This window comes from Orcinus orca, chromosome 6 (assembly GCF_937001465.1).
Source record: "Orcinus orca chromosome 6, mOrcOrc1.1, whole genome shotgun sequence".
NCBI lineage: Eukaryota > Metazoa > Chordata > Mammalia > Artiodactyla > Delphinidae > Orcinus > Orcinus orca.
In genome coordinates, this window is record NC_064564.1 from 106,855,450 (window position 1) to 106,873,970 (window position 18,521).

Genomic DNA, 18,521 nt, shown 5'->3' on the forward strand with positions numbered 1-18,521 from the left:
ACACATATATAGGGGCTTCCCTGGTGGCGCAGTGGTTAAGAATCCGCCTGCCAACGCAAGGGACACGGGTTTGAGCCCTGGTCCGGGAAGATCCCACGTGCCGCAAAGCAGCTAAGCCCATGCGCCACAACTACTGAACCTGCGCTCTAGAGCCCACGAGCCACAACTGCTGAGCCCGCGTGCCACAACTACTGAAGCCCGTGCGCCTAGAGCCCGTGCTCCGCAACAAGATGGAGCTACCGCAATGAGAAGCCCGCACACCACAACAAAGACCCAACGCAACCAAAAATAAATTAAATAAATTTTTTTAAAAAATAAATAAATAAAACACATATATATGATATATACATATAGTTCGCATACTATCCAGTGATCTTCTTAGGGTCAACTCCTAGAAAGGGAATTACTAGGTTAAAGGATAAGCTCGTTTTTAAGACACTCGACAGCTACTGCCGAATTCCCCACCACGAAACTTCCGATAAAGCACACCTCCACCGGCGGCAGGAAAGGCAGGGCGCTGGTGTGACAAACCAGTGCGCAAGGAGCTGGAGACAACGAAAATAAACCTGCAGGTAAAGGTCTTCTGCCACTGGAGGGAGGAGCATCTCAAACACAGCACGACCACTCGGCAAGCACGAGCGGCAACTGAGGGCCTGAGGAGAGGAGGTTACCCGCCCTCCACCACCTCCAACATAAAAGGCAGACTTCACATCGCCAGGCATCGTGGAACATTCTCTCTGCTTGACCAGCATGGTGGGGCTGGCCCACCAACACCAGACACAGCGCTACGACCACAGACGCCTTTCATTTTGGTTCTCGAAATACAGCGCCGGATGTGAATTTGTGAGACACAGACTCAGAGGCAGGTCTCATCAGATTTCTAAAATGACTGCGGGTTTCCAGAAGGCAGAATGATGAAGGAGACGGCTCCAGCTAAAGCTAGCTTTTCAGAAAAGCTGCAAAAGGATAAGTCTATTCACCACCAGCCTCCCATGCCCTACTTTAAGGGTATATAACATTTTCCCAACCAGGGGCCACGTGATCAGACACTCACATGCACAGGCCATGTGAATTTCTGACTGAGAACAATGCAAAGTCAAGAGAGCCATCCTTGCTGCCTCGAACATGAGTCGCCTGCAAATAAAGACTTTATTCATATCTTGTTTCCTTTCACCAATAAGCCTTCAGAAGGCCCCAGTGTCATGATATCATTTTAATGGAATTCAATGTGAACAATTGGAAAGAAAGAACAGGGGCTCTGAGGCTGAACAGATCTGCTTCCAAATTTTGACTCTATTATGTCCTCAGCGTGACTCTGGGTAAATTACCTCTTACACCTCAGTTTCCTCATTTGAAAAATGAGATGATTACCTCTTAGAACTAATGTGCTAACACATGCGGTGGCCGTAGCGCGGTGCCCTTCCTCTCTGATCTGAGTGCTGCCTGCTGGCCTGTTGTCCCCGAGGCCACCGCAGCACTGGCCCCTGCTGCGCCGCTGTGAGAGGCCTCGTTCCACCGCCTCTGCTGGCATCTGAGCTGAGAATGGATCCTCTCTGGCCAGAACTAAGACCACCACGGTCACCTCCTGATCACTGCTATGAAACGTCCTGAGCCGCCACTCCCTCAGCTCATTTCCTGATCAGTACTGTCTGGAATTCACAATGATTCACAATCACTTCCACCACTCCTCAAGGGGCATTATACATGGCTGGAAGATTTCTGTACTAGAAGCTTTTCCCTCCTGAGCCTTGGACACAGGATTTTTCCAGTCCCAAATTTCCACTAACCACCAGAAATGTTTTAGCCCTTGGGCTTCATAGAGACTTCTCTAGAAAATGGCCCGCTCGACTGCCTCCCCCCCCCCCCCCCACCACCTAGCACGTGCAAATACACCGGCTCCCTCCTATCAGCCCAGATCAAACATTTCTGTTTTGCAGTCTGAATCATATACATCGTCGAGGGGCTGACCACAATTTTTAACAAGTACTGGTATTACTCAGTTTGGCTGCACTTTAGTTATACCAATAAAATATATTCCCAATAACAAATGTTCCAACTTTTCATTTATCATCTCTGTATCTCTGTAGCAATAAAATTTATACTCAGCAGTATGGCGCAATTTTCCCCTACTGATGGAATTATTGTTTTTATTTGTGTTTTAAAGCCACAGAGATAAAATTTACTCCCGACAATATGTCTGCTTTCGTTTTTAATGCCCCCTTACTGTAAGTGAGAAATACAAGAATAGAAAGCCGGCAAACTATATACTTACTCCAGAGCAAGGCAGAGCGAGCTCAGACCAGGCCAGTCCCAGTTCTGTCACCAACCTGGGCAAGACTTCCTACTCCTCTGAGCCTCAGTTTTCTTTCCACTCAAATGGGAACACTGGCTGCCTCAAACAGCTGTTGTAAAATCAACTGCAATAAAGCATGTCAAGTGCCAGGCGCAGGGTTTGGGGCAAAGCAGGATCTCAGTAAACATTCGTTCTCTCCTTCTGCCCTTTCTCTCTTTACAGAATCTGGGGCAACAGATGAGATAGACAGCAAGGCCTAAGGAGAGGAAAGGTTTACAGAAACTGGTCTAATCCAGCTTTCCACCCAATACAAGACAGAACTGTCTATGAACACCACCCTCACTACCCTCTCTAACCCTCAACATTTCCTCTTGACTCTTTCCATTCTAATTATGGTTTTTTAGAAAAAGCAGGGGCTTTTCCTGTGACAGGTGCTGGGCATTTCGGGGTAAAGAAAGGCACCTTTAGCAGACGTGTGGTGCACAGGGCACCTAGCCCGTGGCAGGTAATTCTCACAAAGGCCCCATGAAGTAGGAACAGCTGAGAAGCCAAGACTCAGAAGCCAAAGACCCACCTACTGGCAGAGCCAACCCAGAGCCCCTGCCCCTTCCACTGGCCCCATCTCCACTCAAGTAGGGGAGCAGGCTCTTGGCCTCACAAGATGTACAGTCATGTTAGAGAAGTGAGAATCACATACATGAAAATAAAGAACATGAAACCTAGTGCTAGGCTAAAAGTCAGGGACTTGAGTTCTAATCCCAGCTCTGATCTTTCTAAGTGATTTTGTCATGGTCCTTCCCGTCTCCAGGCCTAAGTTCCCCCCGCTACAAAAGGTTTTCCTAGAAAGTTGCCTAGCTCCCAGGATAATGATGGAATGTATCAATAAATGGATGTGAAAGCGTTTTATAAACTGTAAAGTGTTACATACACATGGGATTGCCATTATATGCCAGAGCAGTCTGTACAGAGGTTGAGATGTGGACCACGGGCAGCCACGGGACTCAGCATGAGCCTTTATGGAGGGGAGGCGACAGGAAAGGCATCTGGGCCAGGAGGGGACGGGAAGCAGAAGAGACCTGCCAAGGCAAAGCTAGAGCAGCAGGGGCAGGACATTTTCAGTACCTGTGCGCTACTGGGATAAAGTGTTGGTGGAGAGAAAGCTGGAGCAGTGAAGTCACTGTGACTTTCTTAAACAGAACCCCTGCCCTAGAAGGCATCCTGGACATCGCCCTTCCCACCATTACCAAGCCCTGTGGACTTTGCTTCCCAAGCATCTCCCCAGTCCCCCCATGGAGCTCATCACGAATCTCTTGCCTAAACTACTGGCCCAGCCTCCTAACTCGACTCCCTGCTTCCACCCTGGCTCCCTCCACAAAACATTCCCCACTCAGCAACCAGAGTGACCTTTGAAAAAACAAAGCCCTGATTGTGTCAGCTGCTTAAAACCCATGACTGTTTTCCATCTGAGCTCAGGATAAAGACCAAAATCTCTAGTGAGGCCTCAAGACCCTGCAAGACAAGACCGAGCCCCCTAGACCTGTCGTATCTCCTGAGACCTGCACAGTCCCTCCTCCTTCAACACCTTCTCCACCCTTTCCCCCTGGTCAAGGCCTACTTACCGCCAGACCCAATCTCATCTCAAATGCCACCTTCCCGGCCACACACCTACAGCTACGGACCTATTCCTGCTGCTCTAACTCTCCTAGCTTCCTCCCTTTCGCTCACAGCTCTTTTCCCAACTTGTATTTATATATCTATTACTCCAAGTATTCTATCCCGATCACTCCTTCCAGAATGTAAGCCCCATGTGTCTGTTTGGATCACGGCTCTATTTCCAGGAACCTAGGCCAGTGCCACACACGACAACTGCTTGATAAATATTTTCTGAATAAATTAATAAAGCTGGTCAGACCAAAAAGGGCCTTGGACACCAGTCTGGGCGGCTGGAAAATCTGTGCATACAAACACGGGCACCAGCCCCCAAACGCTCAGCTTGGTGCGCTGGTACTGAGGCATGCACGTGGCCTTTTTGAGTCCGGGTTTCCATGTGCACACGCCTGGCTAGAAACAAGTCCTGGCTGAGATCTGCAGCAGGCAGGGTGAACAGAGTAGGAAACAGACAGAATTCTGCTACTGACTTCTAGGCTTGGTAAAGTCAATTTGACTTCCTGCCCAGAGAACGATGTGCTTCCAAACAACAACAACAACAAAGGCAACCAACAAAAACAACGTGTTAAGGGAATTCCCTGGCAGTCCAGTGGTTAGGACTCAGCGCTTTCACTGCCTTGAGCCCGGGTTTGATGGGGAACAAAGATCACGCAAGCCCAGCAGCATGGCCAAAAAAAAAAAAAAAAGTGTCAATCTAGTTTGTTCATTCATTCATTCATCACTCACTCACTCAGAAAATACCACGTGTGCAGTCAGCGTAACTCAGAGAAGCCTGGGCCAGGGAACCTCTAGTCTACTCAGAGCCCACAGCAGTCCATGCCGGCTGCTGGCTGTGTGACAATAAAAGGAATTGTGTGGCCTGGCCCAGAGCAGCGCAGCTGTGCCCTAGGCCAAAGGCCCTACGCCCCTGGGCAGCCGTACCCAGCAGGAGCTCTGCTGCTAGGACAGATGAAGCGTTCCCATGTAAGCTTCCAGCCAGGTCCTTGGTGGGTCAACTCTGGGAAGTCTTACTCCTCTCTCACCAAGCGAAACTCAGCACACTTTGGTGCCTCACCCCGTGCCCACAAATGCCCTCTGTCACTGCACCTCCAGCATACCCCGTTCACAGGCTCACCCGTCTCCAATGAGCTCCTGAGGGAAGGGACATCTCTTCTCAAGTCCTCAGCGTGTGGCACACTTACGCGAGAAATGTTTATGAATGAATGAATGACCAACTGAGTCACAGACTGTATCCTCTGAACTGTGCTTGTTGTTCAATAAATATTTAAATTAATTAACTGATTGACTGACTAAGGTAATAGTTTTCAAATTTTTTAAAGCAGTAGAACCCCTCTTATAAACTAATATTACAAGGGACCCTAGTACATAAAACACATACAAGAACGAGCTCCTCCCGCTGAAGCCCCACCCTCCGCCCCCCTGCCTCACCCACCGCAGGAGTCCTTCAGGACCCCGAGGCCCCCCAGCCTTTCACAGCAATGAAGATGAAGGAGCTGCTGATGTAACTGACAACAGGGATGGATTTCACAGACACATGGCTAAGCAAAGAGGCCAGACACAAAAGGGCGGGTGCACAGTGTACGATTCCTTTTCTATACAGTTCAAAACCAGGCAGAACTAAGCAATGCGGATGCTAGCGGTGAGCAGCGGTTATCTTTGAGGGAGAAGGGTAAATTCTGGGAGCACAAAGGAAGCGTCCGGGGGGCTGGTGATGTTCTGGTTTCTGATCTGGAAGGTGGCCCACAGCTGTGCCTGCTTTGTGAAAATCATCATGCTGTATGTACACTTACGATCGGTTCATCTTCCTGTAAGTATGCTACATTTTAAAAGTTTGTTGAAAAATAATTAAATAAAAATGTAAATTTCCTCGCGGTCCTCAGAGCCCCGCTGGAGAAGAACTGGCTTAGAAACACAAGGTTCTCTTGTACCGATGCACCCAGCCTCCACCACCAGAACCCTGGGCGTCCTGTGAGCTCGCGGCAGGGGGACAGGTACTCACCAGGCTTTGAGGAGCAGCCGCTCTCTCTCCTGGAGCTCCAGCTTCAGACTCTCTACTTCCACCTTGAGCTCGATGTTCTTCCAGACAAGATTAGGAAAGAAAAGAAACAGTGTGAAGCACAGGACATCCGAATGCCTATAGTGGGAAACCTGCTTTCAGCACGGACTGGCTCCGTGATGCTCATAATAGACAGATATTAGATTCAAACCCTCATTAGCCTCGGGGCACAGGGAAAAGGGAATTACTGAACACTGGTGGGCTCCAAAGGAGGCCCTGGATTTCTCAAGGCTTGGAACAATTATGTAAATTTTCCAAGCTTCTAAGAGCCCGAGCATTCAAACGTTCAGGCACAAATGTCATACAAGTGAGGCTGATTTAAAAATTGTTTGCCCTCCACCAGGCAAGTTTACAATCAATTCTGCAGCTTGCTTTTACCATTCCAAGGCAATTACTTCTGGTTGTTTGCAATCATGCATGTGGTGGTGTAGCAGTGGGAATGTGTTACAGCATCAAAAACATAAAACCTGTGGATGGATGAGCAGGAAGCCACATCACTGCCTGTCTCATTTCAGTGTAAGATCTCAGGGTGCTCCCTTCCCAAAGAGCCGTGACCACACAGGGCCAGCTGTCTAGAGGGGACACCACAGTGTTCCCCAGCCGTCTTCCTCTTAAGTGACTGGAACAAAGGGAGACACACATGGTCCTGGGCTTGTAACTCACGTGAGAATCCAAAGACAGACTCTTTGGCACACGGGTCACAACATGAGGCAGCGGGGAGAGATCAGCTTCGCAAACCAGTCCACAGATGTACCCCAGACGGAATACTAGGTGAATTCATGCAGTAAAGAGGAAGGTCTGAGTGCGCAGCCTGCAGGGGACTGCTGTAAATCCAAGATCTCTCTAATCTTGCTCCTGCTTTATTTTAATAATTTATGCCAACTTTACATTTTATTCCATACTACATGTGTATTATTTTAAATAAAAATACCATTTCCGGTAAAGTTTACAATCTCCGAGGACAGGTCTACCTCCTTTTAGCCAAGGAGCCCTGGGGGGAAGAGCACCCCTGACTGAGAAGTCAGCCAGAATGGAAAGACCACAGCCTTGGGACTAGACGGACCTGGCTTCAAATTCTGCCTCCACTCCTTCCCAGGAGGAAACCGTGGCAAGTCAGTGGATACTCGTTTATTTACTCATTCCTTCACTTCACAGACATACACCAACCCCTTGGCTTGTGACAGGCCAAGCACAGGCTAAGCACCAAGGCCACCACGGTAGACGAGGCAGACACAGGCCCTGCCTTCCTGCTCACATCCAATATGAAAGTGCAAGTGCGAGCCTGTAACTGTCCTTAGAAACACAAGCCCAGGAGGTCAGAGAGCAGGTGTCTCCTTTCGGATCCCTCAAGTGTCACACGAAAAACATAAAGCCCACCTGACATGGTGGATTTGAGGATTGAATGAACTAACAAATGAGAAGAGGCTACGAGACAAGGCTCAGACTGTGTTATTTTTTTCACTGTCAAACAACAGGAACTAAAGAAGTCATCTCTGCAGCAGAACTTTTTCTAGAAGAAACTGATCTTGGCATAAAGGACACTGAGTGACAGTGCACAATGTCTTCAACTGTGGTTTTGTGAAAACTGCAGAAACACCCTTCAAAGAGAAGATTCCTGTTCCAGCTCTCTGAAGGGCAGAGGGCTTCTATGTAACAGCTGATATCATGTTCTAAGTGCTTTGCTTTCTGATGAACCAGTTGGCACCCCAGCCCAGCAAATTTAAAAGAATGGACTGCTAACAGGTCCACTAGACTTTTTTCTGCAAGCTCAATACTTCAAGTTATAAACTTATATACATGGCGACCATAATGTCTAAACCAAAAATCAAGACACCTTATAAGCATAAAATGGAATATCACTATAAAAAAGAATGCAGACGCTCTTAAACCACTATTAAGGAAAGACATTCAAGATATTGTTAAGGAAAAATGCGAAGTGCAAAGCAGAACATGCTCGCATTTATGTGAAAAGGGGGTTTGTACACATGTACGTACATACACGATGCTTGCTTGTGTACACATCAAATTTCTCTGCCTGAGGAATTAATGATATTGGTTAGATCCAGGGAATCTAGGAGACAAGGGTGGAAGAAAGTCTTTCCAGTGTACACCTTTTATGCTTTTTGATTTTGAACCATGTACACCTATCCAAAAAATTAAAATTTAAATAGAAGTGTAATTAAATCAAGTCATCTAGCCAAACAGTGGAAAAGAAGAGCTGAAACTGTATAGTAGAATGAGGTGGGCAGACCCGGGCCCAAAACCCATCTCACACAGCAGCTATACGACAGGGAGCAAGCTGCTGATCTTCCCTGAGCTTCAGCTGCCTCTCCTGCAAGGTGAGGACCACCTCCACTGTACAGGACTGTCTTGAGAATTAAAACAAGCTGCTGAATGCACAAATGCCCAGGACAGGTGTCCGACCAGGAGGAGGCAATTAACTTCCTTTGATGTCCTAACACCCATATTCGTTCTGAGATACATGATTATCATACTTGCATACAAAATATTTTCGGTTACTGGGTTTTCTTTAAAATTCTGATTGCACCACCACTTCCTTCCAGAGATAGGGAAGACCCTCACTGTCCTTCTCTCCCACAATAAAGAAAGAGAACTCGTGTCTTGAGGGACAAGGGAGCTTTTCAATGGTTGAAAAGGCCCAGAAGTACAGTACAATCCCTCTTCAAGACAAGCCCATTTAAGTCCATCCGCCAAAACTCAAGGAGAGTTCTTTTTCCTCCTTCAAAAGCTTCCACTGGTGCAAACTTCCGAATAGAAAAAATGGAAGAATTCTCAGGCCAAGGGCTAATCTCCTAGAGAAAGTCAAGAAACGGGCACTAAAATATTGTTTATACTCATGTCTCTTCAAGAAAGCCAAGTTCTTTTTTCAACTTTCAGAACCAAGGTTTGTTTTCACGCAGAGACCTCCAGGTCAAGACTTGAGATAGGAATAGACTCTTTCTTCTGACAGTGATAAGCAGGCACACCAGGAATACAGAAGAGTCAGATCACAGGAAAAATGACAAGCCTACCTTCGGGCCGCCCACGGAAGCCCCAAGAAGACAATGATGATCATTGTCAAGCGCTGACTGGGTGCTGAGGCTTTTCATCTGTCAACTCATTTTAATCCACACAAATAACCCCAAGACAGAGGGATTATCACTTAACTCTGGAAGCAAGCCCAGAGAGCTGAAGTGACTTGCCTACAGTTACACAAGTTAGTCAGTAACAATAGGATTCAATTCCAAAGACACTCTACCATTTCACTGTCTTTGTCTAAATTATAAATAATGAGAAAAAGGCAATTGAGATATGGTAAATCAGAATTCCCACTTTAAGAAGAGAGAAGGACTCCCTTAAAATTAATCTTGTATCGCCTTTTGCTTAATATTAAGGTCATCCTATTATCTCTTCATGCTCCCTGTAATCAATTCAAATGAAGTGAAAGCAGTGCTCTCTACTCATGCCAACTCTGAGAACAAGTATTAATCAAACTTCTGCTTGGAATGACTGTTAGAAAAGACACTGGGAATGGCGGCAAGAAGCAGGACACTCACAGTTTTGTAGACGTGTTCAGTGGGGCCATCAAATTCCTGTTGCATCCTTTCCTCGAGGAAATAGATGCGGAGCTTTAGGTTAAAGTTTTCTTTCTTCAATTCAGTGATTTGCTAGAAAATAAGAACAGATGGGTCATCAGAAGTAAGATCTAAGGGACAATACCTGCATGAATCCCCATAGCTTCCAAGGCTACAAATGGAGTAAAAGCTTACCGCTGCTATAACTGTACTAACCCAGAAGTAAGAGCCAAACTCAGGACCATCTGAGCACTGAAATGAATGATGACTGAGTGGAGAGAGGATTCATGACTCCACACTGACAGTGAGTAAACAGGTAAAGAAAGAAAAGGAAAGGAAAAGGGGAAGCTCTTCTTTACAAAAGAAATCCAGTTAATAAATGTAGAAGAATAACAGGAAGAGAAAATCACCCTTATACAACTGCTATGGTAATAACTGACTCAGGCAGGAATCATCAATGCGTAAAGCATCAGGTGAAAGAACACTGGAAGACACGATATTCCCACTGTCTCAAGATATCACCCCACAGATGGCTTGTTATTTACAAAAGGAGAGTATCTTCACAATTTAGAAACCTACTAGACACCACCCTAATCAAGAGAATATATTTAATACCACCTCCTGGTGGAACAAAATGACATCTCGTGCCTCCTGAACTAAATCACTGAAAGTAAGCAATTGCATTTAAAATGTTAAAACACCTACAGTCTTTTTGTTTTTTCTTCTTGCACCTCACCATTTGCAGGATCTTAGTTCCCCGATCAGGGGTCAAACCCAGGCCCGGCAGTGAAAGCACCGAGTCCTAACCACTGGACCGCCAGGGAACTCCCAAAATGCCTACAACCTTTAACTTGCGTCTAATCAAGAGTTGTCAATCAAACAAATCCAAATTGAAAGACATTCTACAAACAACGGGCCTGGACTCTTCAAACATTTTAATGACAATCTTAAGGCAAAAATGGCTGGGGGACTCTTCTAAGTAAGTGGAAGTAATAGAGGCCTGACTACTAAGTACAGTGAAATCATATAGTGAATCTTGACATTTTTTTAAGCTCTATGGAGATAACTGGGGGAATCTGAATAACAATTTTATATAAGGTAAGAGTATTATGATTTTGTAGGAGAATATTCTAAGTAAGAGATACATGCTGAAGTACTTAAGGGTGCTGTCACATGCCTGCAACTAGCTCTCTAATAAGTGGGGAGGGAGGGAAAAAAAAGAGATAAAGCAGATGTAGCAAAATATTAATTGATAAATCTAGATGAAGAATATATGGTTGTTTGTTGTACTATTTCGCAACTTTTCCATAAGTTTAAGATTTGTTAAAGTTAAAAGTTGGAAATTAAAAAAAAACAGATTAAGAAAACTAGTATTTACCAAGACCCTACTATGTAAGAGACACTGAGCTTAGGTAATTTAAATACAATATCTGCACCCCTAAAACAACTCTGAGCAGATTACCCCCGCTATACACATGATCAAAAATCACATAGCCAGTGGAAAAGCTGAGATTCATATCCTGCTCTGTCTGGCTCCAGTGACTATGATGTGTCAAGTAAACCTCACTGCCTACAGAAAACACCTGATTGATTTGTTTGTAACATCCAGCAAGCTTTCTAAAGCAGGTTAACCTAACTCCAAGGACAGAAATTAGCATACACACTAAAGCTACTTATATGTTCACTTTTTTTTTTTTTTTGCAATACGCGGGCCTCTCACTGTTGTGGCCTCTCCCGTTGCGAGGCACAGGCTCCAGACGTGCAGGCTCAGCGGCCATGACTCACGGGCCCAGCCGCTCTGCGGCATGTGGGATCTTCCTGGACCGGGGCACGAACCTGCATCCCCTGCATCGGCAGGTGGACTCTCAACCACTGCGCCACCAGGGAAGCCCTATGTTCACTTTTTTGATAATTTATTGAACCGTTCTCACGTGATTTAAACGTGCTCCTACATGTATGTTACAGTTCATTTTTCACATTTTTGAAAGTCAACAGTCCATGGTTATAAGTAAATTATGATATGGCCACTCAACAGAATCTTATGGAGCCACTAAAAAGAATAAGAGATCACTCTGTGTACTCAAAGGAAGTTATCAAGACACACTGTTAAACAAAAACACTATGGTATAGAATATTATATGTGGCAGGCTACCATTGTAAAAAGTAAGGGGAAGATATGCTTACTTGCTTGATATAAATAGTATGTATCTGGAAGTATATGCTATATAACCTTTTTACCTTTTGAATTTTTTTAGTATAAATTTCCTAACAAAAAATAACTTAAAAATAATATTAGATGAAGGCATCCTTTTTAAAGACTATTTGAACTGTGAAGAGACTGCTGATGATGTTGTATTAAACCCAGTGTGTCTGCCCAGGCCATAACTCATGCATCTGTTGTTCCCCTTCCATTCTCCAAGTCACTACTCCAGCTCAGTTCTCAAAGGCAAAGCAGAAAGATCAGGGGCTTTGGAGACAACACTAAGTTCAATCCTAACGCTTCTCATAGAGTAACCCTAGATTTGTTACCTTTCAGAGCCTCAGTTTCTTCACTTATAATATAGAGATAATACGCTTTTGTCAGTACTAAATGAAATAAAATACTGTATAGAGGATGCCTAAGACAGGGTCAACAAAAGGCACAAAGAATGAAGAATAAATTATATGATTTGATTATATCAAAATGTAAGACTTCTAACTACAAAAAGACTCATAAACATGGTTTAAAGTCAAGTGATTAAGGTGTTGGCAAAATGCCAAGACATAGGGTGCACTGTCTTGAAATGAATGGCAAAATAAAGTCTCAGCAGAGAAACAGAAAACGTAGAAAAGAACCAAATAAAAATTTTAGAAATGGAAAATACAAAAACCAAATAAAAATGGACTGGATGGGCTCAACAAATGGTGATGACAGAATACTCAGTGAACTTGAAGACAGATCAACAAAAATTATCCAATATGAAAACAGGGGGGAAAAAACTTAGAAAAGAAAAAATTAAGAGAGCCTCAGGGACCTCTGAGCCAATACCAAAAGGTCTTTCATCAGAGTCCCAGAAAAATAGGAGAAAATTAGGAGAGTGTAGTATAAAAAAAAAAATTGAAGAAATACAACTTAGAACTTTCCAACTTTTGAAAAAGGCACAAAACATACAGACTAAAGAGGCTTATCAAACACCAAACAGGATAAGTTCAAAGAAATTCACATCTAGCAACCACTGAAAAATAAAGACAAAAAACATAAAACAAAAACAAACAAACAAAAACTCTTGAAAGCAGCCAGAGAAAAATGACACATTTATGAGGAACAAAGATTCAAATAACAGCAGATTTCTCAGTCAAAACCATAGAGGCCAGAGGGCAGTGGAACACTATTATTAAAATGCTGAAAGAAACTGTTGTGCTAGAATTCTTAAGCAGTGAAGGTAAAATGAAGACATTCTCAAATGAAGGAGAACCAAGTGAATCCACTGCCAAAAGATCTGCTCTAAAAGAAATGCTAAAGGAAGTTCTTCAGACCAAAGGGAAGTGATACTACAGAGAGAGATGGAAACTTCAGAAATGAAGGAAGAAGGAAGAGAGAAGGAAGGAAGAGAAAAGCAAATGGTAGTAAATCAACTATACTTCAATTTTTAAAAAATGATAAATATCTAGATAACTATCTAGAAGAACAGTAGAAATGAAAACACCTCAAGTTCTTTAAAACATTTATGACAGTAAAGCAAAAGTTAAAACATAGTCTGGTGGTATTTTCAATGTTTTTGGATATAAAATATACTGGGGATAGGTGTGGCAACGTTTTTACATTTCACTTATGGTGAAATGAAAAGTTCCTATAATCTCTAAAGCAACCACTAAAAATTCTTTAATGTTTTAAAATAACCTATACAAAGAGATATGTTCAAAAACTCAATAGATAAATTTAGATGAAACAGTAAAATAATTCTAATAATCCAAAAGAAGATTTAAAACGGGAAACAGAAGAATCAAAAACAGAAGAAACAGGGCTTCCCTGGTGGCGTGGTGGTTGCGAGTCCGCCTGCCGATGCAGGGGACACAGGTTCGTGCCCCAGTCCGGGAAGATTCCCACATGCCACGGAGCGGCTGGCCCCGTGAGCCATGGCCGCTGAGCCTGTGCATCCGGAGCCTGTGCTCCGCGACGGGAGAGGCCACAACAGTGAGAGGCCCGCGTACCGCAAAAAAAAACAGAAGAAACAACAGAAAACAAGTAAGAAAATGGTGGGCCTAAATTAAAATACATTGATATATGTTAAATGTAAATGATATACACAACAATTAAAATACAGAGGTTATGAGAATGGATAAAAAACCCAAAGCTGTATACAAGAAACCCACTTCAAATATAATGATAGAGGTAGATTAAAAATAAAAGTTAGAAAAAGAGGTATTGGAATTCTCATACTCTGCTGATGGGAATGCAAAATGGCACAATCACTCTGGAGGACAGTTTGGCGGTTTCTTACCAAAAAAAAAAAACTTCACTTACCATATGACTCAGCAATCCCAGTCCTAGGTATTTTCCCTAGAGAAACAAAAACCTATGTCCACACAAAAAAAACTTACACAGGAATGTTTACTGCAGCTTTATTAATAACCACCAAAACATGGAAAGAACCTGAATGTTCTTCAAAGGGTGAATGAATAAAGTGTACATCCATATGATGGAAAAATATTCAACTACAGTGATAAACGACAACATGAATGAACTTCAAAGATATTATGGTGAGGAAAAGAAGCTAGCCTCAAAGATTACATACTGTATGCTTCCATTTATATCATATCTGGAAAAAGCAAAATTATAGGGACTAAGAACAGAGGATTAGCTGCCAGAGGTCTGGGGTGAACAGTCTGACCACAAAGAGGCAACACATGGGCATTTTTTGGCATTACGGAACATTCTGATAGTGGTTGACAGTCACATGAGCCTAAAGCCGTATACACCTATACCAAAAAAATTAAAAATAAATAAATATATATTTTTTCGATTATGACGAAAGTTACAAGGGACTATACATATGTCAAAACTCAGCCAACACTTAGGGCTTCCCTGGTGGTGCAGTGGTTGAGAGTCCGCCTGCCGATGCAGGGGACGCGGGTTCGTGCCCCGGTCCGGGAAGATCCCACATACCGCGGCTGGGCCCGTGAGCCATGGCCGCTGAGCCTGCACGTCCAGAGCCTGTGCTCCGCAACGGGAGAGGCCACAACAGTGAGAGGCCCGCGTACCACAAAAAAAATAATAAAATAAATTTAAAAAATTAAACTTGTGAGTTTTATTTCATGTAAATTATATCTCAAAGTTGATTTTAAAATAAGTAAAATAAAATATAGCAAAATATTAATAGCCATACTTGAATGCCAATACATCACCATAAACATACGTTCATTGGCATTTTTCTTCAGCATTTTAAAAAATAATTGGTAATAGTATGTAATACTCTTTTTAAAAAACTTTTTAATACTTTTATGACTGTTAAAAGAAAGAGATTAACATATTCTACATTAAGTATATTTCAAACTCTCTGCCCCTGGCCCCTTGTTAACACTTAAGGTTTCAATTTTGTGGCTAAGAAGAACAGCGCAAGAAACAATTGGTAGGTTCGTTAAAGCCTCCTTTTAAATGTTTTAAGGAAACAGCACATAAAACATTCATTCAAACAAAAAAGTCTACCCCGCCAGATGCTTCCTATAAAGAGAAACCTTATTCTATTACTCGGCTACCAATAAATTATTTATGGAGTGGGCTTAGAATGCCCACATTGTGCGCACTGCTAGAATTCTTAGCAACACTTGAAAGAATATTTGTCCTATTTATAGGTAAAGAAGTTGTTGTTTTTTTTTTAATGAGAGGAAGGTAAATAAGCCTTCAGAAGGTCACTGCAAATGCCAGACAAGCCCAAATGAATACAATGAAATACAGGCAACATCTTTTCTGCAACAACGTCAGCCTCATTTCTCTGCTTAATACCACTGCCCTCATGAAGTTTTCTCTGACTACCCCATCAGGCTGTACTGGGGTCCTTCTAAATGTTGCCACACACCCTCTAATTTCTTTATCATGGCAACTATCACACTGCATTGTACCAGTTGGGTTATTTGCCTTTCTACCCAATCCATCTCTAAGAGATGGGGAACCATATCTTTGTGTGTATTCTAGTCTAAAACATAAGAGATGGTCGCTAAATACCCAATGGCCGGATGAATGGACACATTTAAGAATTTCTTGAAGGCAAAGTGAGGCAAGGAGAGATCCATAGGCTTCAGAGTCAGACAAATCTGGTTAACATCACTCCATTGCTTTTTTTCTATCACTCTTGGAATAAAGCTTCCTGCTGTGGCCCCAGGGTTGTGTGATCTGGCTCCGCTATCAGCCTCGGGTAGAGCCCTCACCCTCACCGCAACGCTCCAGCCTCCCTGGCCTCCCTTCTGGTCCTCACATAAGCCACCCTGTCTGCCTGCACAGCTCTTCCTGCAGCACTTCCCGGGGTGGCTCAGTCTCAGCCTTTCCATCTCAGCTCAAATGTCAGCACCTCAGAGACGCCCTTCCTAGTCACCTGCTCTAAAGCAGACCTGTCTCCACCACCTCCACCAAGTTACTCTCTAACACAGACCTCTTGTCTTCTTGCTAGAGGTTGTCACGATCTGTATTCATACTATTTATTTACACGTGTGTTATTTACTATCATGCTTGTCATATGAATATAATCCACTTCTAGAGGGCAGGGACCTTATTATCTATCTGCTCATGGCTATTTCCCCTAAGGTTTTAGCACAGTGTCTGGAAAACAGCAGACATTTGTTGAATTTGTTGACATTCAACATTTGTTGAACGAATGAACAAATTAATGAATGAATACAGTCCAGACTACCTTACTAGCCTTATGACCTTAGTCAAGTTCATTTTTCTGTGTGCCTCAGTTCCTTTATCTATAAAAATGGGATTATAATAATGCCTGTTTCAGAGAGCTATTATAAGGATTAAAGGAGATTAATTGGGATGTTTAGTATTGTGCCTGGCACAGCATAAGAACTTAAAACATTAATATTCTTTTCATTTGTACTCTTCATCTGTACTTGAAACAAGTTCAAGAAATGAAAAAAAAAAATTGAGCTGGAAACACTGGAAACAGCTTACCATACAGCAGTTATAAATACCTCAAAATATAAAACCCACCAAATATGACAGAAACTCAATGCTCAAAAGTAAGCTAGGGACTTCCCTGGTGGCGCAGTGGTTAAGAATCCGCCTGCCAATGAAGGAGACAGGGGTTTGAACCCTGGTCCGGGAAGATCCCACATGCCGCGGAGCAACTCAGCCCGTGCGCCACAACTACTGAGCCTGCGCTCTAGAGCCCGTGAGCCACAACTACTGAGCCCGCATGCCACAACTACTGAAGCCTGCATGCCTAGAGCCCATGCTCCACAACAAGAGAAGCCACCACAAGGAGAAGCCCGTGCACCACAACGAAGAGTAGTCCCCGCTCCCTGCAACTAGAGAAAGCCCGTGTGCAGTAATGAAGACCCAACACAGCCAAAAATAAATAAATAAATAAAATAATAAATTGAAAAAATAAAAATAGTACTTTAAAAAAAAAAAAAGTAAGCTAACACAAGACTGTACCTGCCACATTCCGGCTCCTGCAACTCAAGTGTGACTGTGGAGCTGCAACATCTGAAATGGGAACCATCCCAACTTGATCATGGGGTGGAGCTTTCAGGAGCTGGAGCAGCCGCAGCTCAGCAGCGGGACAGACCCTGAAGGAGCTACTAGTTGGTCATTATGGCTTCCTCCCATTCCCACTTCCAACCCCACCCCCTATCAAAGGCCTTCCTAGCCTACAGCACATCAAAAAGGGAAGAAAAACAAAAGCCAACAACATAAAAAAGAATCAGGACAACTCCAACCAACTGAACTCTCAGCAAGATACCTAACTCTGGCAATCAGTTTCAACGGCTTGCAAGAGCCTGGGCCTCCAAAGCTGAAGCTCACCCACCAGATCACCTTTCAATTCAAGGCACAAGGAATAAGAGCAAGGGCCCTGGGGTCAGCAGAATAGGAAACGGATGAACTCCCAATGCTGTCACTTGTAAGCTGCGTAACCTTGGGAAAACTAACACCTTTGAGTCACTGTTGGCTCATCTATAAAATGAGGATAAAAATCAATTACCTCACAGGGGTGTTGTGACAACTAAATGAGCTAAAGTACCTGGCAGAGCCTGGCACGGAGCAAGCAGAAAACACAGGATAGCTTTCAAAAGGAATCCAGTTCTCACTAAGCCCTCAATACGCAGATCTTCGGGCCACTGTCAATTTTTTATCCTCTTTGAAAGTCCAAAAACTGTTAGACCATTCACCTAGACAACAAAAAAACCATGAAATCTTGCTGCCCAGAGTTCATCTCTGGTAAACAATACTGCATGTAAGGCAATTCTGCCAGCAGCAACTAAGTGAGGTTAGTACAATGAGGAAGACACTTTGGAATTAGTTTCTGATTCCAGTACTCGCCCGGTGTCCTCAAATCATCCAGAAAACTGTTACTAGGCAAACATCTATTTATTAACAAACAATACTGTAGCAATGACAGAATTTTAAAACCCAAATAACACTTGGAATACAACTATCTTACGAAAGCAACTCTATTTATGTTCTTTTCAGCCTTTGCTCATGAATACACATCTTTTTGTAAAATTATAACATAAGTGAATTTGTATAATCCATTGTTTTCCCCTAACATATCTTAAATATTTTCATGTTGCTGCATAATTCACATAATTATCACTTAAAATGACTGCACTAAATTCCACTGAATTGATTCACAGTCCATCACTTAACCCCTTCTCTCTTGCCCACTTATGGATCCAGTGTGCTCTAGGAGAAGCCTACAGGCTTTACAACCAGAAAGACCGGGTTTGA

At 43.4% G+C, this 18,521-nt stretch overlaps 1 protein-coding gene across 7 annotated transcripts in view; it reads right to left on the reverse strand.

The window, feature by feature from the left end:
• The window catches only part of CDK5RAP2 (CDK5 regulatory subunit associated protein 2), a 178,167-nt gene that overhangs the window by 140,422 nt on the left and 19,224 nt on the right, over positions 1 to 18,521 (reverse strand). For all 7 annotated transcript variants that reach the window (XM_033427340.2, XM_033427339.2, XM_033427335.2 and 4 more), the window contains 2 exons: positions 9,575 to 9,685; positions 5,961 to 6,037 (listed from right to left, as the gene is read on the reverse strand). In XM_033427340.2, the coding sequence (XP_033283231.1) occupies positions 5,961 to 6,037; positions 9,575 to 9,685 (188 nt within the window). The remainder of the gene's footprint in view (positions 1 to 5,960; positions 6,038 to 9,574; positions 9,686 to 18,521) is intronic.